The sequence below is a fragment of the Aristolochia californica genome, unplaced genomic scaffold, assembly GCF_029961685.1.
Source record: "Aristolochia californica isolate CCGP_79_NKW_82.1479 unplaced genomic scaffold, dmAriCali1.0.hap1 SCAF_2, whole genome shotgun sequence".
Taxonomy (NCBI): Eukaryota; Viridiplantae; Streptophyta; class Magnoliopsida; order Piperales; family Aristolochiaceae; genus Aristolochia; species Aristolochia californica.
The window spans coordinates 44555952-44582501 of NW_027181881.1; the positions used below are offsets into that span (position 1 = coordinate 44555952).

Genomic DNA, 26550 nt, shown 5'->3' on the forward strand with positions numbered 1-26550 from the left:
TTCCCAAAGGGAAAAGGGTTAGGACGCCAGAGCACTTTACCGAACGAATTCGGAGAAACAAGTTGATCGACGGCGACGGCGATTGGCCAGATCCTTGTTTCATTTGGTGCTTGGTAAAGAAAACGAGAGCAGGTATCGGTATGCAGAGTTGTTGTACCAGAAACATTATCCTAAGTTAGAAACAGCTGATGGAATTTGAAGTCAAAATTTAGAGTCTGTTTTGGATTTGATTTTTTTCGAAATGTTGAGAGCAGTTTTTACATTGATGCTTTATGATAAGAGATTTTGTCTGGGTTCAAGTCTGTGTATTTATTTTTTATAAGGTTGGTTAGTGCACTTTTAAAATATCAAAGTGAATTACTTTTTAGTGTTAGTATGTTTAAAGTATAGTAAAAACAAAAAAATAAGTTTATTCATAAGATATTCTGATAGATTTAACTTTAAAAGATAATTATATTTAATTTTTCAATTAACAAACTTAGTTAAATCATTTCAAAATTTTAAAATATATTAATTTAATTAAATATAACAAATAATATATCTAAACAAATATGGTTACTTTTCTAATGTCTAATAATTTATGATTTTTACAATATCTTAATTATCACTCTTAAATTAGTAAATTAATATAATATTAAATTTTATTAATATAATAAATAATTAAGTAGGATTTTTATTAATAAAATAAGGTAATTTTTAGTTTAGTCTATATTAATATAATAATTATAAATTAAATAAAATTATTATTTTAATTCATTATAAAATATAGAAGACTTAAATCAAAATATTTACTTTTATAATGTCTAGACACCTCATCAAATTCTTACTTTTACAATATATTGATTATCACTCTTAAATTAGTAATTTAATATAGTATGAATAGTTAATATAATAAATAAATAAATAGTATATTTTATTAATAAAATAAGATATATTTTAACGTAATATAAATTTATAAAATAATTGCAAAGTAAAATAAAACTATTGATTTAATTAATTATAAGAAAAAAATAAAAATACCTAAACAAAGATATTTATTTTTATAATTTCTAGACACTTGATGAATAAATTTATATAAATAAATAAATAAGATATTTTATTATAAAAATACTTTGATAGAGGGTAATTTTGGTTAATACTTTTAAAGCCATGATAAAATGTTTTCTTAATAAAAATACTGAATCTTGATAGATTTGCCAAGGCCCCTCGTTGTGGAGGTAAGGGCCCACCGCACAGATTAATGTTGCTTACGAAGGACGATGTCGGGAATGCGTTGTGGGCTTGTGGAATAGACCTGTTGAGATCCTTCTTAGACTCACGGGTCGCGTGAGTTGGGACACAGGCGGACTTATACAGCTCTGGTCCGGCTGCTATCGTGCCTAAGCCGTTAGGGTCGAGCCCGTTTGTTTGGATCCTCTGCCCAGGGCCCGACAAAAAAAAACCCAAAATAATCATTTTTTCGTGACAAAATTATTTTCTTTTTGTCAAAACTTGTTTCCCTCTCACAAATCCGTCCTCGGAGCTGACTGCAGCTCGCCTGCCCACCTTATCTCCAGTCTTCAGTTCTCTATCCATTCACCAGCAAAAATGCCGGACGAAAATTCAGATCAGCCGTCGGAGGAGAAGCAAGACCCGGTAGTAGAATCGGACGAAGAAGAAGAAGATTCTAGTGAACTTTCCGAGGAAGAAGAGGAAGCCCAGTACGACGCAGACGACGACGAATACTACTCCGACTCGGATTATTCCGAGGACGATAACAACGTACCCTACATTGAAGAAACTTATGAGGAAGTCGAAGAAGATAAATCACCCGAGGCCATCCTCCGTAAGTTCAATGAAGTACTCGACAGCAGAGAGTACAAAAAGAGTCTGAAGAAAGAAGACCGGGGGTACGTCTTCTACGAAGACCTCTTCGACTTCCCCGAAGACCCGGAGAAATGGCGGGAGGAGGACTTGGAGGAGTACTGGGAAGATGCGCCTCTGGGAATGACTGAACCCGGCTGGGACCCAGTCTGGGCGGACGAAGAGGATTGGGAGGTTGTTCGCGAGGAGATTCAAGCTGGGAGGGACCCGAAGATTGCTCCATTTTATGTTCCGTATAGGCGTTATTTTCCAGCTATACCTGATAACCACTTTGATATATCCAATCCCAAGTCAGTGATTGAAGAGTTAGATAGGATTGAGGAATTCCTCAAATGGGTCAGCTACATTTTCCCCGACGGCAGCTCGTGAGTGGTTTATCAGTTTATATCTCTTCTTGATATTTAAATAATTAAATAACTTTTGGGTAGTATGGACGGGGGAGTGACGAGTGTTGTTTTTTCTGTTGCACTGGCGTGCTGTATGTGTTTACTGGACGCAGAAACATTTTCATCCCATAACAGTAATTTTCTATTAAATTACTTATATTTTTTATCTGATTTTTATAATATTTTTTTTGTTATATCTTCAGCTAAGTTATTTTTCAACATGATTTAGTTAAGTTTAAAGTTTATTTATTCTTTAATGCTGAGTTATCAGTGTATCATTCTTCAAGGGCTGTTAATGGAATTAGTGGGTATCAATTTTAACAACTATTATTAACAAATATTCGGTCAATCATCTTTGTAACTTGATCTTCAATCAGCTCTCCTGCAGTTGAATCAAACATTTGACACGAGCTTATAGCATATTAGCAATTTGTACCAGAAATTATGGCCAATGACCACTTTCTAGCTTATTTGAGTTCATTAGAAGGAGAGGGCATGGGATGGAAGAATATGCTACTCTATGAATGGCTAGTCACTTCTTAGAGAAACCACTTTGAATCCTTTAACTGCATGTGATTTTTCAAATCTTTGACCAGATAAATGTTAAATGCAACTCTTAAGAAGGAGATATCTAACCATTGTCAACATCATTGTACTTTGTCTTGTTAAGGTATGAAGGTACTGTATGGGATGACTTGGCACATGGAAAAGGAGTATTTATTGCTGAGAATGGGCTAGTAAGGTTAATATTTTTAGTTCATTCAGGCCACCTGACATCTTGTTTGAGCTTTATTGTTCAGAAGAAAGTCAATAGCAAGACATCTTTTGTTTTTTTGAATGTACAGTATTTTTGAAGCACCTTTTGATTAGCAGATATGAAGGGGAATGGCTTCAAAACAATATGGAAGGACATGGAGTTGTTGAAGTTGATATCCCTGGTAGAGAGCCTATACCAGGTTCCAAGTATGTCTAGCATCAATTTACATATGTTACTATGTTTTTAACAGAAGGAAAAAGGCATTTCAATGTTTTAATGTAATTTTATAAAAAAGGCAAACTTCAATATGCATGTTTGGTCTTGGTAAATGACTTTGTGCTAATTTTGTGGGTGTTTGTGTTTGCAATTTCTAGGCTCGAAGCTAAAATGAGAGCAGAAGGACAGATCATTGCAAGAGACTACATGTCTCCTGAGGACAGGGAATGGCTAGAAAAGGACATTGAAGATAGTGTCATGCTGGCTAATGGGAGTTATGAGACTCCATGGGATGATAATAACGAATGGGTCAGGCAATTCGGGAAGAAACCGTAAGTCTTGGTTGTTAGCAATTTTTTTTTTTTTAAATAAAAAGTTCAAATCTGCATCTTGTCTGAGAAAGTTGTTCTAACTGGTGATTTAACCTTTTTTCATGGTAGGGAGAAAGGTCGATACAAGTATGCTGGGCAATGGAAGCATAGCCGCATGCATGGCTGTGGAGTATATGAAGTTAATAATCGTGTTATATTTGTATGTACAGTGAAAAATCCTCTCCACTGAGTTTCTGATGACCTAAATTATCTTGTTTGACTTCTTCAGTCTTTTCGCATATATATAGACTTACCATCATTTGAAGGGTTGTGAATTAGCTACACAACTGGACATGTATGTTCCATTATTAGTCTTAGGTTCATTATGATTGCCTGTGGCTGGAAAAGAGGGAAAAAAACAATTTTAGTTTATTCGCCTTTATCATGAGCTACTTCCTTGTTTTAAACAAGAAGGAACTGTTACTAGAGTGACCTGGAAAGCTTTTTTTTTTTTTTTACGTAGTTTGTGAGGTTTCTGCTTGCTAGGTTGGACCAATTCCAGTAAATGCAAATTCTAGCTAGTCTTTGCAAAGTCTGTTCAATTATGTTCTTGATGAATCGAGTAACAAGGACTATCCTGTACCAGGGTAGATTCTACTTTGGAGAGCTCATGCAGGATTCCACTGGTTGTGATGCTGATATTGCAACGGTATGATATGTGCTGCAATTGGATGTGATGGCCTTTAAAGAAAATCTTTGTGAGTGTTCATAACCATGGCACCACATCTTGTTATTTCAGCTGCACTCAGGAATTGCTGAAGTTGCTGCAGCAAAAGCTCGGATGTTTGTTAACAAGCCTGATGGAAGTATGCCCTCTACATGCCTATTCTTTTGGGTTTGGTCTATAATCTTTTATTTGTGTTATTAATGAATGTCTCTTCTTGCTTGGAGTGTTGAAAAATATGTAGAACCAACCTGAAAATTAGTCTTCCAATGTATAGTTTCAAGTTGATTGATACATCAAACAATTGGAGTTTGTGGACTTTCTATTGACTCGCACAAACCTGGTAAACTGAATTCTTAATTGTAGTTTCAGGTATAGCAAAAGGTGCTGCCATTTAGAAAAAAGGAAGGTGATGCTTGTAAAGTGAATGTTAGAGAAAGTGTTATCAAATGATATCCCAACTTTCCACAACTCCTGGTCATTGACTGTTGGTTCTCTTTTCTCACGAGAGAACTACCAGTTTTTTCATGGTTTCCTTTCCCCTTTCCCGTGCTTCTTTTCTCTAAGTGATTGCATGGATGAACACTTCATTGCTATTGTGAAGAAGGGAGTTTTATGACATTGAGAAGGTCTTCATAGGTGTAAGTAGGGGTTAATTCCTTTGTGGTTAAATGTATTTTAATTGCATTTGACGGTTCCTAATGTTCTGCCGAAGTCTTTATATTGAGATATTTTAAATCTTATGCATTGATTTATCCCTTAGTTTTTTTATTTTATTTTTTAATTTTTGACTCTTGATTACATATGCATACTACACCTCTTTCCCATGGCGATCTTTGAACCCAAAACCTCACACTAGAAAAGTCCCTTATGGTCATTGGTCAAATACCCAATCCATGATTTGTCCCTCAGTTGACATCCAAAATGTGTAATATTTTGGAATTTTTGAGTTAAAACACTGATGTTATCATGAAAAGAAGACTGAGAATTTATGCACAGCATTTCTCCCACCCAGTGGTGATAGGAGACTCAGTTTTGGTTATAAATTGGCTTGGAAAAGACATCCCTTCCTCGTAGAAGGTCAGACACATATCAGTTGAGATGAAAGAAATTTTGTTACTCTGTTCAAATTGTATGACAGCACACATATCAGTTGAGATGAAAGAAATTTGTAACTCTGTTCAAATTGTATGACAGCACACATACTGTTTTACTAATAATATTGCAGATAAGCTAGCCAAGGATGTGATCTCCTGTTGTTGTCTTGTATTTGGGAGCTTGCTTCCCTTTGGGTTGAATCATTCTTCCCTCTTGTGGTATTTTATTGTTCCAAGCCAATCAATGAAATTTCACAAGTTCGAACAAAAAATCAGGAAAAGAATATCAACATTACATTTTGAAAGCAAATCTTGCTCCTTGCTATTGATTGATTTCTGTTTTCCAATCTACAGTGGTAAGGGAAGAGAGAGGTCCTTATAGTGACCCTCAGCATCCATACTTCTATGATGAGGATGATGTGTGGATGGCACCAGGATTCATCAACCAGTTTTTCGAAGTAAGTAGAGAATTCATATTATCACTCTCTCTTTTAAAATAAAAAGAAGTAGAGAATACATTTCCTGTAATTGAAGTTATATCTGAAATAAGGTGCTTGCATTAGGTTCCTGATTACTGGAAAAGATATGTGAAAGATGTGGATCAGGAAAGAGAAATGTGGTTGAACTCCTTCTACAAATCGCCCCTTAGGATTCCTATGCCTGCTGAGCTTTCATACTGGTGGGAAAAAGGTACAAACTATTGCTTTTCATTTGCTTACTAGTAAGATTTTGAATGGTTCAATGTTTTTACATCCTTCATAAAAAATAAAAAAAAGATTGTGAATGGTTCAATGTTAATTCCTTGCTTGATTCTTTGTGTTGCAAATGCATCATATAGAAATTATCAAGTACTTGAAAGTATATTATATAACTGATTATGTGTAATTGGTTAATTTTTCTTTGTGAAAGAAGGTAAGAATTCTGTTTTTTATGTTGAAATATCTATTGGTTTGTTACTAGTAGTTGCTATTAAGAGTAATGTGGCGGATATAGAGATAATGGAATAAAATGAGCTTGCAACTCATAACCGGAAATGAATCATTTGGAAGTGCTTTGGAGTAGCTTATTAGTTGAGAAAATAAGAGAAAATTCTTGGAAATGGTATGGACAAGTACAGTGGAGCTATTGACTGCCTAGTATAGAAATGCAGCCTGGTTCTGATAAAAAAAGGTCCTTAAAGGACTATCTAAGGGAGAAAAAGGACTTTCATCAAGGTTCTGAAGATACTGAATAGAACTGAAGTGTGCTTGTGATCAAAAGAAGTGGATGAACCCAGAAAATGCATCAGGACTGGCAGATTTGGCAATTTTAACAAGGTTAAAGACATTTAGGCTCAGATCAGTTGGTTGAGATTTTTCACAACAAAAGAAAAGAGTATTCAGCTGAGAGTGTGGCAAGTGTTGTAACTATGGAAGGGGATTCTTGATGCTTGTTTGCCTGGGCAGCAAAATCATCTCTGCTGTACTGTAGACCTGACTTGGTAGCACTTTTTCCTTTGTAAGTCAGACAACATTAGTCATGAGGGGACTTTAACTTCATTTGAGGCTCAGATGCCAAGCAACTTGTTTAGTGTTAGAGCTTTGCAAAGTGGCAATGAATGTACTTTACCATTTCCTTTTCTATGGAACACTCTTTTCTGTTCAGGGAGTCCAATATTTCTGAAATTTATCTTGGTTGCTGATCTTGAATTTAACTCTTTCATGTTTCACTAAAAAAAGCTTTCTCTTTGCTGATTCCTGAGAATAGCCTCTTGTATTATTGTTACTATGAACAAAGTGTAAGTATTTTGTTTCAAAAAAAAAAAAAGTTGCTCGTAGTTCAGGGAGCTCTCCTTTCTTAGCTCTGTTTTGTTCTTGGCTTGCCGTGAATAAAATTCAATCTTCTCAAAAAAAAAAAAAAAAAAAAGGGTTCCAATGAACAACAAAAAGACATGTAGAACTATGGTTTCTTAAAACGAAAGATTTGAGAGGTGTTTTATGTTTATATTATTGTCTTTTGCTGGACAAAAAAACAATACTTAAGTCAGATTTATTCTTTGGTTTAAAACCAAATTGGAGGTTTCTGAGGTTTCCTGTTCATGTCTAATGAGTGTTTTTTTTTTAATCTTTGAAAATGATGAGAATTTCATTAAGAAAAGAAAAAAGAGAACAGGAGAAAGAAGTACAAAATACTGCCTCCAACTTAGGCCAGCAACCTACAGCAATCATAAAAAACTAAAAGAAAAGTAAGCAGACAGCCCCTATCCAACCAAATATGTCAATTAACCAGTATCTATAGAATAAGTTTCACTCTCAGTAAAAGGAGAAAAAAAACCCATCCTTACTAAATTATCTGCCAACCCATTCAAACTTTGACCAACTTGTGCGGAAACCACCAAATGACTATGGCAAATATCAACAGTTTCATCTTGTATAGACCAAAACCGCCACGGAGGAGATCAGCCAGATGAAAGCCAACCAACAATCACTGCTGAATCCCCTTCAATAAATAGTGGCAAAGTGTAATATTGCTATAAATCCTCAGCCAACAAAATAGATCATGAAGTTCCACTTTAGTTGAATCACACACCCTAAGGGGAGCAGAAAATACCCGTAAGATCTGTCCTGAATAGTCCTGAAGGATACCCCCACCTCCTGCAGGACCCGGATGCCTCTGAGAGCTCCCGTTAAAATTCAAATTAAGCCAACCCTCCATAGGAGGTTGCCAGGGCTGAACCACTACCCTATTGAAGGAGACAAAACAATACCCTTATGATAATGGGTCTGTATCACTGTAGTTGTGAATTGCGGAAAAGAATTACTTAACCAAAAAATTACTGTAATGTATTATGTGCTCCACAACCCCCCAACGGACATGAGTATTGGGTAATCGTGGGCTATATTTGTGTAACCAGTTTTCCAGAAAAAAAATGATATGTAGTTTATTGGTGCTGCTTGTCTAATGAAATTTTTACTGTAACTGGAAGTAGACTTTTGGGATCATTAAGTTATCAAGCATGGATGTAGATTAACTGTTTAATTTCATCAGAGAAAAAAATGAAAGGTTGTCCTTCCTTTCCTTTTTTTTTCTTTCTTTTCTAAACCAAGATGTGTTACTTTCCCTTTACATCAGAAAATAAGGCTGTCAATCCATAGTAGGCAGTTTCTCTTTTTCTTTCTTTGTTAAGGAGTTCTGCACAATTTTCTCAATTTTCATGGGTTCTATGCCTCTATGCCCTTTCTGAGCATTTTTCACTTGAATTGATGATTGGGGCCTTGGTTTGGTGATTGTGGGCTGAGCAGTTGGTTTTGCCGTAGGCTGGACTTTCATAAGCATTCATAGAGGGCAATCTTGGACTTTATGTTGCCTGTTTACTTGTGAAACATGTTTTTTAAAGGCTTTTATTTGATTACTTAATTATTCTCAACAACCACAAAGATGCTGGTTGTGTTCGAGTAAGGGGCCTTGAGTTACCACAGTTGCACTAAAAAAACTGGACAATAATTTTTGAAATTATTAAATATTTAAAAATCTCTTCAAAAAAATATTTATAAAATCTCTTTCTTCAGATAATTCTGCGTCCCTTTGTTTTAGTTGATAATGAATCCAACATCTTCTGGTGTGATAAAACGTCTATACCCTCAAATATTGATGATTCTTAGATTTCACAAAATTTTGATTTCTGTAGAAGTGGACGGTCAGATAATTTCTAGGTGCACCCATCAAAGGTAATTTCTAGGCCTATGCTTTGCGCTATGTTTGATTGCTACAGTTTTCAAATAATTTCTATGCATGCTTGAGTCTGATTTACAATTTCTTGCTTGACAATGCATGCTTTTGTTTTTGCAGACGAGAACCCTGAATTTGTTCTCATCAATGAAGAACCAGAACCTGATCCTGATGACCCTTCAAAGTTCATTTATACTGAAGATCCACTGATTGTACATACACCCACTGGGAAAATAATAAATTATGTGGATGATGAGAAATATGGAATTCGTTTATTCTGGCAGCCTCCACTTGAAGAAGGGGAGGATGTGGATCCTAGCAAAGCCCAGTTCCTACCCCTTGGTTATGATGAATTTTTTGGACGAGCTGTCCCAGGACCAAAGAAGCAAAGCAAATTGATGCGCCTGGTAGTAGCTATGGAAAATTTCTTGAAGCCAATGTTTGAAAAGCTGGACAAATGGGCTGAAGAGAAAAAGAAAGTCAGTGACTTGAAATTAAAGCTGATAGACCAAGAACTTGAGCTTGTTGAGGCTCAAATTTGTCTGGAAGAGACCATAGAAGATTTTGAAAATGAGCTGAAGAAGCAGCAGAAAGAAGAGGAGAAGAGAGCAGAGATGACTCAATTGGAGAGTGAGGAGATTTCCCCCATAAAGGTTGAATCTGAATCAGATGAAGAAGAGGAGGAAGAGCAGGACGAGGAGACTCTGGCGAGTTTTGGTTCAGCTTTTGAGGGAGAAGCTACTAAAGTCCCAGCTAAGGATGATAAGAAAGAGGGAACAAGACCTGGAGGATCACCTTTTTCTGCTTCTTCATTGTTTTTTGCTTCTGCTAGTCTTGCTTCAGCCGTAAGTTATTATTTGCTTATTTTAAATAGTCAACAAATTATAATGTTTTTCTTTAATAGAGAGAATCCCAGCAAGTTCATGCCTAAAACATTGAACCACTGCCATAGTTTGAATTATCCCTTCTTTCCTTCATTAAGGTTGACATTTAAAGTGATTGCTTTCCACAATTGTGTGCTCTTAGTTTGTCATTCTATATGCAAACAGTCCCTATGGTTCTCGCTGTGTCTACTCGTCTGGTCTAACAACCAGGCTTTATTGGCATTTTATAATGTGCGTGGACAGTTCTGTAAATATGAAACTGCCTCCCAAGTGCAATTCAAGTGGCTTGTGACATTTCTTCCTTGTGTTTTGTAGATCACGTTCAACCTGCAAGAATCTTTGTTAGGGTTGAAGAAGGGGAAAACACAGTCCAAGTCTATGGAGCTTCTTCAGGGTTCACAAGAAGTGAGCAATTCTAGTCCACTGATGAATGGAAGTTTGGTGAATTTTCCTCAGTCATATGGCCCCTACATAAGGCTGAAGGCCGTGCAAGACCATCAGAAGTTCCTCCTAAAGAAAACCAACAAAATTTCTCAGTTGCAAATGTTAGCTAAGTTGCTCTCAGGCCCTCGAGCTTCTTTTAATCCAAAAACAAGCCTGCCCAAAGGACATTCAGATCTCAATCCCAAGCTCAGTTTAGAAACTAAGGAGGATTTGCACTGTATCTTGTCGTTGCACATACCGCTACACAACTCAAATACCATGACCTGATCTTTGTTTGTGATTAGCAACTTCACTTGAATATCTCATTTTTTCTAGATCCTCAAAGCCAATGGTTAAACTGTTCTCTCTTTCTGATTATACTCTGAAATTTTAGGTGGCGTTGTGTGAATGGGAATATATGTTTATTAGAGAAGAGAGCATCGCTTTGAAAAAGGACATTTTCAAGTAAAAAGAGGTCTTGCCTCTAACGAAATACGGTTCTGGCTACATTTTATAGCCAGTTCTTAAGATATTTTCATGATTTCCTTTCTATATCCAATTTTGAAAACATTTGCAGGAAAGAACCATTAGGCAGGATCCAATTTCCGAAGACACGTATTTACAGAATTGTCATCTTGAAGGTTCGATTGTAAAGGTATTTGAGGACGGAGGGCCCGACAGGGTGGGAGGGACCCCGTCTCCTCTTATTGTGCTTCCCTCACTGTTACAGAGAGGGAAAGAGAGGGGTTGGTCGCCTCTCTGTTTGGCGAGAGGAGGTGGCTTCCACTATCTGCTCACATAGAGAAGGTGCGGCTGCCCTCCGGTTTCCGCGTCATGGCTCCCGCCTCTTTCAACAATTAGTAGAAGGGTGCGGGCCGGAGGCGAGCTACGTACTGGTATAGTGCGTTAAGCCAAGTGCTAACATGGCTAGTCAAATATCTGAATTGAGTAGTTTTGCTTGGTCATGATTGTAAAATTCAATAGTTTTTAAAAATGTATAACATGAAAGAATTCTTAAATTTGCCAACGTCATGAAGTCTAAATCGGAAGAAAATTCAAGTAAACGGACCAACTAGTCGTAGATGTCAAATCACCCACTGGAAGAACTGTTAGATCATCACGACAGATAGTGCACTTCGCGAGCGGGGCAAGGAGCCGCTGTGCTCTTCCCAGTGGTTTCGGTTTGGCTGCCAGTTCAAATAAGAGAATTCATAGGGGGAAACAAGGGACAAACATCCGTTGATAGCAGTGTCTGTAGAAGCGACTGGACATGGATTTGGAACCTCTCTTCCTCAGCCTCGTTCCTTCGTGGACTTCCGTAAGTGAACTAATCCATGAAACATCTCAATGTAGAGTTCCTTTCCGTTTTTCTTACAACCCTTCTTTCGGTTAACATGCGTGGATCTGCTTCTCTTTGTTGGATCGTCCTAGATTCAATTCCTTGGTGCTTTCTTGCTGTACTTGGCAGTAGCTGGATCTCTTCTCCCTGGGAAGGTGGTTCCGGGCGCGGTCCTGTCAGATGGCACCAGGCTCCATTACCGATGCAACGGTTTGTTTATCATAAGTTCATTTTCTCTTGAGTAGTTGCTTTGCTCCTGTTATGGTTTTCGGTTGTTGGTGAAATGTCAGAGCTGTGTTGGGTCGGGGAGCTTCCAGAAGTAGCAATAGTGCACCATATGGCTGATAAACGACCAATTTTTGGAATGCTTACTGCTCGTGATTGAGATGTTTGTTGACTTCCAAGAGGTCCTTCAGGCTCCTCTGTGCTGGCATGCGCTTCTAGATGACCCTCATATTATCAGTCGAAGTGATAAATGGATGGAAAGATTATTATCTATGGCCTAATGGTGCATGAATTTTTGTGGGGATGTGGTGGTGGTGGGTCGTAGAGATGTTTACAATAGCTAATTCTGGAGGGATTCAACTCTGAACAGTTTCTTGTCATTGATTTTGTTGCTAACATACATGATGCTTTCATTTTTGGGTTAATGCAATGTATTTAATACTGGCGGCCTTATATGGTGGCAGGTTTGGTATCTCTTCTTTCGTTGGTCGGTCTTTTAGGTATTGGCATTAGCATGAAGCTGATATCACCATCGGTAGACCTCTCTGTTCTTCTTTAAGAATTGAATTCAGTACTTCAGTTGCCTCTAGTTTCATCATTGCTGTGTCAGGTTGTTAGACATGATTTTATTTGAAAAGCAGTGCGTTAGACATTATCACTTTAAAATCTGATAGTTTGACATGGCAATAGTTGTCTGTTGGTGTAACATCATAATGCATTTTATATTGTTGCAATGCTGTAAAGTATTCGTGTGCTTGTTCCATGATCTTTATTTGTCATAATATTGTAAAGATTATCATTTCAAAAAAAATATTGTAAAGATTTGCCATTTTGTGCCTGGGAAGAAGGAAAAATCTACATGCTGTTTCCTGTGCCATTGCTGCTTCTCATTTGACAATCTAGTGTTGGTGCTTGATTGAGTCTTGTGTATTTCTTTGTATTTTACCAGATATTTAGGCTGTTTACTACGTGGCCTGTAAGAATGCAATTTTATCAAGCATACGTTCATGATGTTTTATGGTTCTCAGCCTAGATAGAATTACAGGTTCATTGCATTTATAGAGCATTCTCAACAAATCATTATAGTTGTTACACAGAGTTCTATTTATACTTAAGTGCTGACCAACAGGTGATAGCAGATAAAGGGCTTGAGCTGCTTTCTGTGACTTTTCTATTCAGCTTTCTTGTAAGTTCTATTGGAACAAGGCCATAGTTTTTGGAATTTATAGTAATAAAGGCCTTAATTTAGCACTAAAATTACTTTCTTCATTATTCTATGACAGGTATCTGTAGTACTGAATATGTCAGGCCTCAAGTCCAAAGATCAAGGTTCCTCTTTAAAGCCACATGTCTCTGGGAACATAATTCATGACTGGTAATTCTGAGAGAGATTGATCTAGTACATTATTTAAGCATGGTTTGCTTCTGATGAACAAGTTTACTCAAATTCCAGTCGGGTTTACAGTGGTAAACCATCTGCAATCGCTAATTGCTCTTTTTGATAGTTGCCTGCTGATGACAACTTCAGGGTGGGGTTGCTCTTCAACCTGTTTTGGGCCCCAGTCCACAAAAGTAAATGACTGCTTGTTAGTATACCCTGTTGATTCCCAGAAGTCCTTATACTATATGGCGTACCCCTCTAAAAGATGCTCAGTTTCAAATTTCATTCGTCTGACTGTGAGACGTCTTTTTGTTTTTATGAATGGTGACTGTGATGTGTCTTATCATCATCATCATTCTCAATTTATGTTGGGGTCTGCTTGATAGTTAAATGTTCTATCCCATTCTATTGTTTCCTAGCTCCTTCCGTTACGTTCTTGAATTCTTTCCTTGCCTATTTTATCTATGCTATTTTTAGTTTCCTACTTTTTATTGGTCTGTTGTTGGACATCTGCAAATAGAGTTTCACATATCAGTATCATGTATGGTACTGGGTAGCCAAAACTCGAAATATCGGCCAATACTGATATTTTCTTGGGGTACATAGAGAGGTATGAACCAGTACTAGGTACCTAGAAATTTGAGATGTAACAGTATATCTTACCCGGCATGTGAGGCCATAGGTAACAGTACAATGTTCAGTCTATGTCTAGCATGTCCTAATCCTTTGGGCAATGCTCTTGTTTTCTTGTGTGTTTGTGTAATTCCTAAGTGCCCTTTAACATGTCTACCTCTAGCTTTGTCCTCGTTTTACCACAAATCCATCTCAACATTCTCATCTCTGCTTCATTGTCTTTTGAAGATTCTGTTTCTAATGGTCTAGACTCCAATGCTTCAACATGACCAATAAGACAATAAAGCAGTTGAGCAGTTGCATGGCAGTGTGTACTGTTTGGTCTAACTACCAGCCCCTTTATTTTTGCAACTCTCTGAAATAAATGTCTTCACTCCTCATTCATCTTGTATAAAAAGATGTGAATTATCCTCTTAATCCAGAGTATTTTAAGAAGAAACAGACATAGTATGATTCATGTAATATATGAATGGCAAGCATGAGAATTTTCACTGTGCTAAAGTTGGGTCTGGGTCCATCCCAAATGTCTAGTTCAAGTTAGGAGGTTCTTTTCTCTACTAATGGCCAGACTTTTCTTGATTTTAACCTATATGGAACTATTTCCTTTAGCACTCCCCATCATATCCAAGATTAGACAAAGGGATAATGGGCTTATCACGGAGGCATCATAAACAGCGATACATCCTGCAAAGGAGGAGTCTTCAAGGAGAAAAGAAGAAGAGAGAAGAAAGAACAAACAAAGAGAGAAAAGAGGGAAAGTTCCAGGGTTGCAGCACCTTGTTAGAGGTCAAAATTCGACCTCTAACCGATTATATTAAATCACTCAAGTGAAAATTACATATTGCGAATAGAATACCCCTCTAGGACTACCTGTACAGAATACTAATTAAACCAACACAATAACCAAATAAAAACAGGTCCAATAACATTATTAATTACTGAGACCCATATACCCTAAAGGGGACACTCATGCATGTATGAAAAGATGAAAATACCCCTAAACTTTGACACTCCCCCTCAAGCTGATCCATAAATATCATGAAGGCTTAGTTGGTTACAAAAAAGTCCAAATTCATGTTTTTCAAGAGGTTTAATAAAGATATCACCAAGTTAGTCAGCAGATTTCGCACATGCTGTAACAATTTTATTACTCATCACTGCATCCTGAATAGAATGACAATACATCTCTATGTGGTTAGTCCTCATGAAACATAGGGTTGTTTGAAACAAAGATAACGCCTGATTGTCACATCCCATTACTATTGGCCCTTGGCCCTATAACACTGTCAAATTACAGAAATAAAGCTGATGTACAAGGCAGGAATATGGGTAACCCAACCTTAATCTTCTCAACTTTAGGAAATTCCTAGTTTTCAAGTTCCAAGGAGAACTTAGATTTTCAGTGCTGTTTTATAACTAGTAGTACTAGCACAAGAGGAAAATCCATTAAAAAACTATTCTTAGTAAAAACGAAAGAGAAATAATGGTGCTCCAACAACCAAAAAAAAAAAAACTTGAATTGATCTACAAACTTTCTCAAAGTTACAGCAGATTCACCTATTTGTAGACTCTAAAACTACTATTTCCTTGCCAAAATAGGCTATATCACTTCTGTAGAATTTTCCTAGGACCAGACTTCCTAATTAAAATTAAATTGAGCTTACTAAATTGAAAACTATTGCTGGAAAAGAATTCTAGCAATGAACTAAAAATAGAAACTACCAATAATGAACATATATGACTCCCAAATTGACACTAACAAAGGAATCTGCTAACCAACACTTCCCTAAATGAAAATCTCCTAATTCGGACTTCTTAACAAACTAGGAAACTTCTACACACTTTCCCTAAAACAAAAACAAACGAACTAGGAAACTAATAAAAGCACAAACATGCTGACTTTCCCTATACAGAAAGTACCAAATAGAGTACTTTCCTGAAACAACAACTTTCCAAAAATAAAAATAGCTTTGTTTCTGTCTTCTTCTTCTTCCTTCTTTTGTATACCTTCAATTTTTCTAGATGACTTTCTTTTCCCACAAGCGACCCATGTACTACATTCACTCTCTATTAAAAAGAACTTGACCTCGAGTTCAAGTTCTTAGTTTCAGCTTCATGCTCACTATAATGGGTTGATAGATGTGTGGTATTGAATTTGTAAATGTTCATTTCAGCTTGCAGCCCATTGTGTTGGATGGTAGAAACAAGACCAAAACCCTTCTTTCTTCGTCAAATTCTTTCTCAATGTCCTAGAGAGGCATACAATAGTTTTAGATTTTTCATTATCCTTTGGCCCTTTAATAGGCAATAGAGTGAGTTTCTCCCTGTTGACAAGGAAGGTGTAAAAGTTTCTCGTTCCATTATGTGTTACCTCTTTATCATACTGCCGTGGTCTTTCAAGTACAAGATGGCATGCATCCATGGGAACAACATCAAACCATATGCTGCCCGTATACTTATCTTCAATGCCAAAAATAACAAAGCACCTTTTTGAGATCGGTGCCTCGTTAGAAGTATTCAACTATGCTAGCTTGTAAGGTTGACGTTGAACTTTTTCTTTCAAATTGAGTTTGGTAATCACATCTCAAGAGATAACATTGTCACAACTCCCTAAATCAATAATAAATATACTAGTGCAACCTCCAAGACAATAAGTGGTGGTAAAGATGTTGTGATGTAACAAATTCTCTTCATATTTCTTAGGAGTAAGAAAAGATCTACTCACTCAAGATAGTTGAGGACCATAATCTTCGGCCCCAAAGGTAATACCATCAATAAATCTTCCTTTTCATTTCTATCTTCATGGACTAAGAGTGTTGCCCTGCTTGTGGACATAGGCATTGAAATGACCTGTCTTTGCACACTTAAAAACATGCATTGGTAAGCTTATCTTGGACCAGTCTAGGGGTGGGAGCTGAAGAGAATGTGGTGGGTTTTGAGGATGAGAATGAAGGATGGGTCATATGGGATGGTGGATCATGAGATATGAGTGTGTTAGATGGCCGAAAGGATGAATGGTAATTTATTGCTCTAAAAAGAAGAAGTTTTTTCATCTTCTTCAGCATATTGAGCTTTGGTGAAGGCTTTTGAGACAAAACTTAGGGTGAGCATATGTAATTTCCTATAGATAGATAGTTTTAGCCCACTCACATATCGAGAAACCAAGATCTTGAGTTTCTCCTCACCAATTCCTTCCTAGGAACTTGTAGAACTCTTTTGTGTATTGGGAATCAGATTTCGTACCCTGTGTGAGTTTGTGGAGTCTTTACTACAAGGGTTGATGGTAGTTGAAGGGCAAAAATCAGCTAACACAACTAATTTATGATGAGGAGATACAGTCGAGAACAAAACATGGGAGGACGTACAAGACATGTGGGCTGAAGCACCTGAGTCAATGATCCAGCTAGGAGAGGAAGACACATGGAAGACAGGCAATACCTGAAGTTGCTAAGGTAGTGCTAGGAATAGGAGAATTGAGGGCCAGCTACTAGAGGACGAGGACATTTGTCCTAGCTATTTAACCAAATCCTGAATTTTAATTTGGAGAGATGCAGGAGAGTCACCATCACCACCACTACTACCATCTAAGACATCTATCACACTAGAAATTGCCCACGCGGGCTTCTCAAATTTATCCCAGCACTGTCAGACAAGTAGTTAGTTCTTCCATAATGAAGGCATTTGCTATCTCCACGACCCCTGCCATGACCAACTCATCTCTTCCGCTTCCTCTTCCTCTTCCACCACCTCCACGCCCATGTTCGATTATATTTTCTGTCCTATTAGTGTGTCGGCAGAATTCTTTGCTGACATATCACCCGATTTAGAGCTCTTATCACATGAGAAATTAAGCACCTTCAGCCCTTAGAATTCTTGAGAAACTGGGAACCATCTGTGAACAATTGAGTGTGAATGGCATCATGTTGTTGTCCTAAACTTTGCAAAAATTGAGCAACCTCCCTCTGATTTTCTTACTTTCTTAATTCATCAGCATCAGTAATAAGGGCTGATATATAGTAATTTCTTGTAGAACGGCCTGCATTGCACCAAAATAATTAGTCACGCTCCTATTTCCACACATCATAGTATGATAACGAGAACATAAGTCATAAATTTATTGCACCATAATCAAAATGTTTCTGTTGTTTTACCATAGCAGGTGTTTGTGACTGATTGCTTCATATACATATTGTTTTATTGTCCATTAGGTGGTTCGGTATACAGTTAAATCCTTCCTTTATGGGTGTTGACCTCAAGTAAGTAAATCCATCTTCTGTTTACTGATCATTTCCTGTTAAAGTTTGTGATAAGATTCATGTGAACCAGTGAGGACGTTTACTTTGTCACTGCTTAATACCTCCACAAGGCTCAGTTAATTAGTATGTAAAGAAGGAATTTGTTTTGTTATATTAGATAGAATGACACATTGGCAATTTGTGTTTCCTAACCAACAAGAAAGTTTTGGCGAGTATCACACAGCATTTTTTTTCATCTGTACATCTCTTAGCAAATCTGTTTCTTGACATTTATTTATTCTATGTATTAAAGTCATTCAAAAAAAAAAAAAAAAAAAAACTCTTCAATCAAAAAAAGGACGGTGCTCTCTTGGTTGAAGGGGATTCTCAAGTCATTATAAACTGGTGCTCCAAGCCATCAAAACCTCCTTGGCATCAATGGAAGATTTTTGATGAAATTTGTAATTTAACTTCTGTTTTATTATGCACTTGGAAACATGTTCCAAGATCCGCTAATCATTTAGCCGATGTTCAAGCAAAAAAAGGTGTTACCCTCCAACATCTTGTTGTGGAGGAAATGTCTTTTTAGTCTCTAGGTTTGTATTTTTTCTTATTGAATACATTTACAACTCTTCTCGAAAAAAAAGTCATTCAAAAAAAAAAAAAGGTAAATGGACAAAATGCTATAAAAAGGCTATGGTATTTGAAGAGTCCTCTTAGTTGGATTGCACTTACTAGGTGCATCTTACATGGCAATTGCCCTTTGATATGTCGCAAAATGTATTCATGTTATTGTAACAAAATGTCAGTAATCAAGATTTCTTCCTCAAACTCCAAAAGTTCTATTCAAGTTGACTAGTTTTCAATAACTTATCTTGTGCGTTGGACCTCCTGCTAAAAGAGGGGGTGGGGGAGTCCATGTTCAAGTCTCAGTAGGGGTATTGGGTGTAATATGTCTGTGCAATCAACACTCAAGAAAAAAAATAAAAAATAATATATATATATATATATATATATATATATATATATATATATATATATATATATATATATATATCTTTACCTTATCCTTTGTGTGGTGTTTGGTAGAATGAGGTTTCAACTTTTTCTCATTTTATGTCCTTAATTTGTTGATTGTGACCACCATGAATCTTTCCCTCCACGGGTTTGTATGCTCTAGTTGCTTTAAGGCAGGGTGCAGCTGCTCAACACATCTCAATGCTTCTCTGGAGCTAGTCGCTTCTGCCTTGCTTGATGTCGCCTTCGGCTTCCTAGCTCAACGCAGCTGCCTGTATAGTAACGGGATTAAAGTAACACTCTGTAGTAAAGGGGATTGTGCATTTTGGCAAGCTTAAGGCCAGGATGCGCGCCTTGCTGGATGCTACCCTTCGTTTGATGAACATGGAGTAGTTTGCATGGCACCGCCTGAACAAAATCTCTACCATAGCTCCACTAAATCTCTCAAACTACACTCTGGGAGACTGTTTGAGACCATAGATTGCTTTCCTGAGTTTGCACACTTTGCCTTCCTCCCCCAGTCACATTCATTGTTGTTTCCCCTTGAGGGTGTATGTGTTTTATTGCATTCAATAAAAAATGTTCCTTTATGTTCTTTCCCCACCACAAAAGAAGAAAAAGAAAAAGAAACAGTAACCATCTATATAAATTTTGTGTGCAGCTAACTTGTGATGAACCATCAGCGCTAGTTTATCATACACCACTGAAATTTCAAATGGTTATTTTTTTCTATAGACATTATCTGCTTCTGACATCTATAAAATGGTATTTCCTCTGTAGATTCTTCTTTGTTCGAGCTGGAATGATGGGTTGGCTTCTCATCAATCTCTCTATTTTAGCAAAAAGCTTGTTGGATGGCAATTTTCATCGTTCAATGATTCTTTACCAACTATTTTGTGCGGTAATCAGTACTTTTTGGGTCTTTTATATTTAGAAAGATCATCTCTTTGATAGATGTGATGACCTTACCTTTTTTGTATGTCTTTTCAGTGGTATGTTCTTGACTATTTCTTTTATGAGGAGTACATGACCTCCACGTAAGTCCATTAATTTTATTTTCTTTGTAAACTCACAGAGTTAATTTGCTTAATGATTTGTTTATGGATGTCTTTGATAGATGGGACATTATTGCTGAGAGGTTGGGCTTCATGTTGGTCTTTGGAGATTTAGTTTGGATCCCATTCACTTTTAGTATACAGGCATGTTAACAAGCCTCAGCCGTGTTTGCTTTTACTTTCTGTCTGTTTCTCTTCAGCTTAAAAAGGATACTTTTCTGTCATCTTCATCCAACTTAAATGTCAGGTATTGCCTCCACATATGTTTGGAAAGTTTTGTCTATGTTCTGTTGAGACTTGCCACGGTAAGTGGGGGTTGTCATTTCAAAAGGGGACCATTGTCCCTGATGCTGTTTCTACTCATGGAAGGTTTCCTTGGTATTGGCTATTGATGGCCTTGATGCTCCTTTTCAGTTATGTAATTTCTCTGGGATTTATAAATATAGACTAATTAATGTTCTGAACTACTCATTGAGCACAATAAAATTGTGATTTTAAAAAAATGAGATAACAAATTGAATATGTTGCAGATAATAGTGAAACATGTGATTGTAACTGTACAAGTGAATTACAAACAACTGAGATTAACAAATTGAATAATTGCAGCTAATCGTGGAAATGTGTGATATTAACAAGTGAGATACAAAAATTGTGAGATTACCAAACTGAATGTGTGGCAGATAATAACGGAATGTGTGATGATAACATGGAATCGAGAGTGATACAGAGAGAGTCATTGAACAGCATATTGACTTAAACAAGGTCGTGATTTTGTTTTTTATCAAGTGCACTTTTAAAGGTGTTACAGTGATACATTATGTTCAGTTTTGGGATTAACTATGTTGCAGGTTGCCGGATTTTTCTTTGCATATCCAAATCATACATTAGATAGTAGGTGCAATATTAAGAGAGGCACCTAGGTACCTTCTCCTGCAGTTTCTCTTGTTAAGTTGGTTGAAAAACAGAACTTGTGTTTTCTTCAAACCCTTAATCATACTTTTTCTCTCTGGTTTTATGATTGACTGAATGGGTGGATTGATGAATACCATAACTCTCCTACTAATTTCTTGTCTGCAATTCTAGAATTTTTTTTTTGTTTCGTTTTGGATTTGGAAATTGCAAACCTGATTCATACTTTGAAATTTTGCATTTTACTACTTGGATGGCATATCGGCATGTCACTAAACATTATTTTCCTTTCTCCTATTTTTTATATCATTTCTCTACTGCGCTGCTTTCTGGGGTCTGGGTCCTGTTCTTTCTCCTAGTTTTTTCTTAACATCCCGCCTATCTACTTCTGTTATGTGTGAGCTGCTGAGATGCTGACAACAGTAAAAACTTGATTTTAATTGATTGTTTTCTTCTTGGATAGGGTTGGTGGCTATTGGGAAACAAAGTGGATCTACCAAAAGCAGCTGTTTTTGCAAATTGTTTAGTATTTCTGATTGGGTAATTTATCCTCTGTTTGTTATTCCATGATAGGTGGTTTTGTTTGATAATACCTGGCTAATAGTAGATAGCTCTTGCTTTCTCTGAGAGGTCTTGGTGTTTGGCATAAAACAAGTTTGTGTTTTTGTATAACATGTTCACCAATCTTGCAGTTACCGGGTGTTTAGAGGAGCGAACAAGCAGAAGCATATCTTTAAGAAAAATCCTAAAGCCCCCATATGGGGTAGGCCTCCAAGGGTTATAGGGGGGAAATTGCTTGCTTCCGGTTATTGGTAAGGTTCTCTGTGATGTTGTACTTTTTTTCTAATGCCATTCTGGTGGCATCCCAAACAATAGAAGTCAAAATCACAGGGTGTAAAAAGCATATCCAAGCTTTCCTTAGGTCACAAATCTTACATAGAAAGTTGTTTTTTAGTTTTCTATTGTTTTGTCCTCTAGTTTGTCCTTGCTGCTTTTCTTAGTTTGGTGTGGTTTGAATCATAACTTGCGGCTTGCAATTAAATAACATGATCACTAAACAATGTTAATTGATTTTCGAATGGTACTAAAGGGTCTTTACTGATGCTACTTGCGAAGTTGGGTCCAAAGCTTATCCCAAAATGACTAGCCAACTTAGGAAGCTTCTTTCCCAACTAATAAACTCGAGATATTTGTACTTACTAATCCATGTAGGACTATTCCTTAACACTCTCCCTCATGTGTAAGCCCTGTTTTGTAGCTCTACAAGTGGATAATTTAGGTGTAGGCCCTCTTTTGTGTTTCTACAAGTGGATAATTTTAGGTGTAGGCCCTCTTTTGTGGCCCTACAAGTAGATAATTTTAGGTGTAGACCCTCTTTTGTGACTCTACAAGTGGATAATTTAGGTGTAGACCCCACATATGAGTACCCACTTTGATACCATGTGAAGTTGGGACCAAGGCCCATCCAAAAATGACTAGCCAACTTAGGAAGCCTCTTTCCCAACTAATAAACTCAAGATCTTTGTACTCACTAATCTATGTGGGACTATTCCTTAACACTATTTATCTTTGTTAAGGAATAGTCCCACATAGATTAGTGAGTACAAAAATCTTGAGTTTATTAGTTGGGAAAGAGGTTTCCTATGTTGCCTTGTCATTTTGGGATAGGCCTTGGAACCAACTTAACTGACTACCTGCTCTGATACCCTGTTCCCTAAGACACCGAAGCACTCATCTCATCATCCATAGCTTGTTTCCATTCTGGAGAGCACAAGGTTTCCTGCACTGAATGAGGTATATGAGAAGTAGACAATGACATAGCAAAGGATTTGAAGGATGGGGACAAAAAATCAAGTGACACATATTTGGATATCGGATGAGAAGTACAAGACCGTTTACCTTTTCATAGACTAATAGGTAGGTCCAAATCAGAGACAACAGGATCTGTAGGCAATGAGGAAGTTGGTGGATCATGAGAAGAGAGCTCTGTAGAGGTAACTGTTGGAGACACTGCAGGAGTACGAGAGCGACGACTGTAAACACGAAGAGGCAATGAAGAACTCAATGACGTTGGTACATCCAAAACTGCAATAGGAACAAGATAGTCTGAAGGAGATTCAAGTGATACATGAAGCTTAGTAGATGATAATAAAATATGGAGTATGTTCAAAAAAGGTCACATCGGCTGAGACATGTTTTCCGTCGAATAGGATCATAACATTTGTATCCTTTTTGTTGACGAGAATATCCCAAAAAAACATATTTGACAGACCGAGGTGACAACTTATCGACCGAAGTTCCAAGCATATGAACAAAACAGGTACATCCAAAAATTCGAGGAACCATACCAAACAATTTACAATTGGGTTTTAAAACCTGAAGTGAAACTTGACCACTCAAAACAATTGAGGACATACGATTAACCAAGTAGCACGAAGTTAAAACTGCATTTCCCCAAAAAGATTTAGGAATATTCATATGCAATAATAGTGTCCTTGTAACCTCAAGGAGATGTCTATTTTTACGTTCAGCTACCCCATTTTGTTGTGGTGTATAAGGGCAGGTTGTTTGATGGGTAATACCATGAGAATCACAAAATACTGAAAATTTATGGTTAAGATATTCCAAACCATTGTCAGTACGAAGTACATGAACACATGTACCAAATTGATTTTTTATTTCATTGAAAATTTTGAGGAATACATCAAATACTTCGGACTTCTCCCGTAGGAGATACACCCAATTGACTCTACTGAAGTCATTAATGAACGACACAAAATACTTAAAACCAAATGGGGTAGGAACCCGACATGGACCCCATACATCAGAGTGGACTAATTCAAACAACTTTGTGTTTTGACTAGAACTAACTGGGAAATTGGAGTGACGTTGCTTTCCTAGTTGACAGGATTCGCAATCAAATGAAATATCGGCTGGCAGAGAAGGAAAAGACTGACGCAACTTAGTTAGTGAGGGATGTCCCAAGCGCAGATGCCACAAATAAGAAGAATCTGTAGTAGTGAGAGCTACAGCTCGAGAAACGGATATATCATCCAGCATGTAGAGCCCTCCTTTCTCATGTCCTGAACCAATCGTCCTCTTCGTCTGCAAGTAGGATAAAAGGTTACTGAATCGTTTAAGGATTTAGTTATATGATTCACAGACAAGAGATTAACTGGAAACTTTGGTACAAATAAAACAAAATCTAAGGATATTTGTGGAGTAGTGCGAACTATTACCTCCCCTTGAATGGGAGAGGCGGATCCATCAGCTAAAGTCACTCGACGATATGAATGAGATGGACTAATGGACTGAAATAGAGAGGTCATACCTGACATGTGTGTAGAGGCTCCTAAATCAATGAATCCAAGAGGGGGAATGAGACACATTTAGTGCATTCATACCTGTACTAGCCATCGTGGCACTCGCTGAGGAAGAAGGAGGAGTCTCGGTAGTCTAAAATGCAGTAGATGAAGTAGTCAGTTGACCCAGTCGCTATAATAATTGCTGAAGTTCCTCATACGATCCAGTGTATGAGAAGGCGTCCTTATCTGTGGGCCTGCACCTAAAAACTATCTACTTGTAGGGCCTACACCTAAACTATCCACTTGTAGAGCCACAAAAGAAGCCTACTCCTAAATTATCCACTCGTAGAGCCACAAAAGAGGATCTACACGTGAGGGGGAGTGTTAATGAATAGTCCCACATAGATTAGTGAGTAAAAAAATCTTGAGTTTATTGGTTGGGAAAGAGGTTTCCTAAGTTGGCTATTCATTTTGATATAGGCCTTGGAACCAACTTAAGAATCTTTTATCAATTTGAGATTGTAACTCAAAACGTTTGCCCCTATTAAGCGTGCATGAGTCATGGTTAGGCTGATTTTCTGAATGTAGGAAGTTTTAGGTTAGCCAAGAAATCAATTTCTCAAATTAAAAATATTTTTATCATTATCATACAACAGTTATAGGAAAGTGATTGCAATGAGATTTGATCCTCAAGAATAGCAAGTGAACTCTAGTTTCTTACTTTTATTTGGAATCACTTGCCTGAAGTGTATTTTTAGGAAAAGATGTGCCTGGAGTGATTTCAAAAGGTGATTATACAGTTGCTGAAGTGATTTCAATTGTTCAATCACAGGAAGATATGACTTTTCTGGAATAATTGCCCAGATTGCAAAACTGTGTTTCTGTCTAGATAACCATGTTAGGCCTAGACAGAGCTAGCCATTGTAATTAGGTGTGTAAGATGAAGGGTTAAAAAATCCTATTTTTACAGATTACTTGGTTACACAAACAACTCAATTGTAAACAGCTGAAGAATCAAATTACTAGTTTCAGTTGACCTGTATTTGTTGCTCACCTTTGTCTTTTCTGTTTTTTGTCTTGTTCATCATCTGGAAAGAGTATGGTTTTTCTGTGTCAAATAACCATTTTTTTTATTTATATTCCAAAAATCTGCTTATATGGTTTCAGCAATGGTTCTAATTATCCTATCATGTGGAATTATATGCTACCATACTAACTGTTTTCGGACGTAATACTGTACAATTGCTATGTCTAGGACTATGATTGTCCTTACACACACAAATGCTTTGGCCATCGGCATATGCTCCAGATAAGGGGAGCAGAAGAAAGTTCTATAAACACTGTAACTGTGAGAAAATTATAATTTTGTTAGATAATATCTTTGTGAAGAAACGGTTTTTGTCTCTCCAGATATATGCTTTTTTTCTGCAATCTGATTCTTCGTCTTGCTCATAAGATTTTCCAAATGTTGGTGTATTTTTGGTTAGGGGAGTTGCGAGGCACTGCAACTACCTAGGGGACTTGCTGCTGGCACTGTCGTTTAGCTTACCCTGTGGAGCTAGGTAATATCTATGCATTTGGTGGTAAGTTTACAAATTGCAACCTTCTAAAAATTGCTCTTTCTCTTTCTCCTTTTGCAGTTCTGTTATCCCCTACTTCTACCCTTTGTATCTTCTTATTCTGCTTATATGGAGAGAAAGAAGAGATGAAGAACGGTGTGCCCAGAAGTACAAAGAAGTCTGGGTGGAATACTGCAAGCTTGTCCCTTGGAGAATTTTACCTTATGTGTATTAGAACGATGACAGTGATGAGTGCATCAAGTTCATCTTGTTACTGGAGTGTAAAACAAAGTTTCACCTCATTAACCCTTCTTTCAGTAGTTTTTGTGTATGCAGCACATCTGCACCATCTTACTCTATATATATATATATATCTATGGATTTATTGACTGCTTAAGAAAGCTGTTAGAATGTTCCCAAGCTGACAAGGTGACAATTAATGCTATTTTCGTATCCAAATGCGATGCTTTGTTGCATTTAATCCAAGAGTATAGCCTAAATCTGTTCTCACTGGTCTCTGCTT

At 37.1% G+C, this 26550-nt stretch overlaps 2 protein-coding genes across 2 annotated transcripts; both read left to right on the forward strand.

The window, feature by feature from the left end:
• The first annotated feature begins 1551 nt into the window (after window positions 1-1551).
• Window positions 1552-10795, forward strand: LOC137955764 (protein TIC 100-like). Its single transcript, XM_068802875.1, has 11 exons — window positions 1552-2228; window positions 2920-2991; window positions 3123-3212; window positions 3381-3554; window positions 3663-3753; window positions 4180-4242; window positions 4333-4399; window positions 5709-5812; window positions 5918-6044; window positions 9183-9907; window positions 10262-10795. The coding sequence occupies exons 1-11, from the start codon at window positions 1588-1590 to the stop codon at window positions 10655-10657; spliced, it is 2550 nt and encodes an 849-aa protein (XP_068658976.1). The 5' UTR covers window positions 1552-1587; the 3' UTR covers window positions 10658-10795.
• A 387-nt stretch (window positions 10796-11182) lies between these two features.
• On the forward strand, window positions 11183-26483 carry LOC137955788 (delta(14)-sterol reductase). The gene is made up of 13 exons (XM_068802909.1): window positions 11183-11687; window positions 11801-11918; window positions 12398-12468; window positions 13063-13119; window positions 13217-13308; window positions 18156-18203; window positions 19980-20100; window positions 20190-20236; window positions 20317-20398; window positions 21627-21703; window positions 21856-21975; window positions 25956-26030; window positions 26109-26483. Exons 1-13 carry the CDS (start codon window positions 11640-11642, stop codon window positions 26260-26262), a joined length of 1110 nt encoding a protein of 369 aa, XP_068659010.1. The 5' UTR covers window positions 11183-11639; the 3' UTR covers window positions 26263-26483.
• The last annotated feature ends 67 nt before the right edge of the window (window positions 26484-26550 follow it).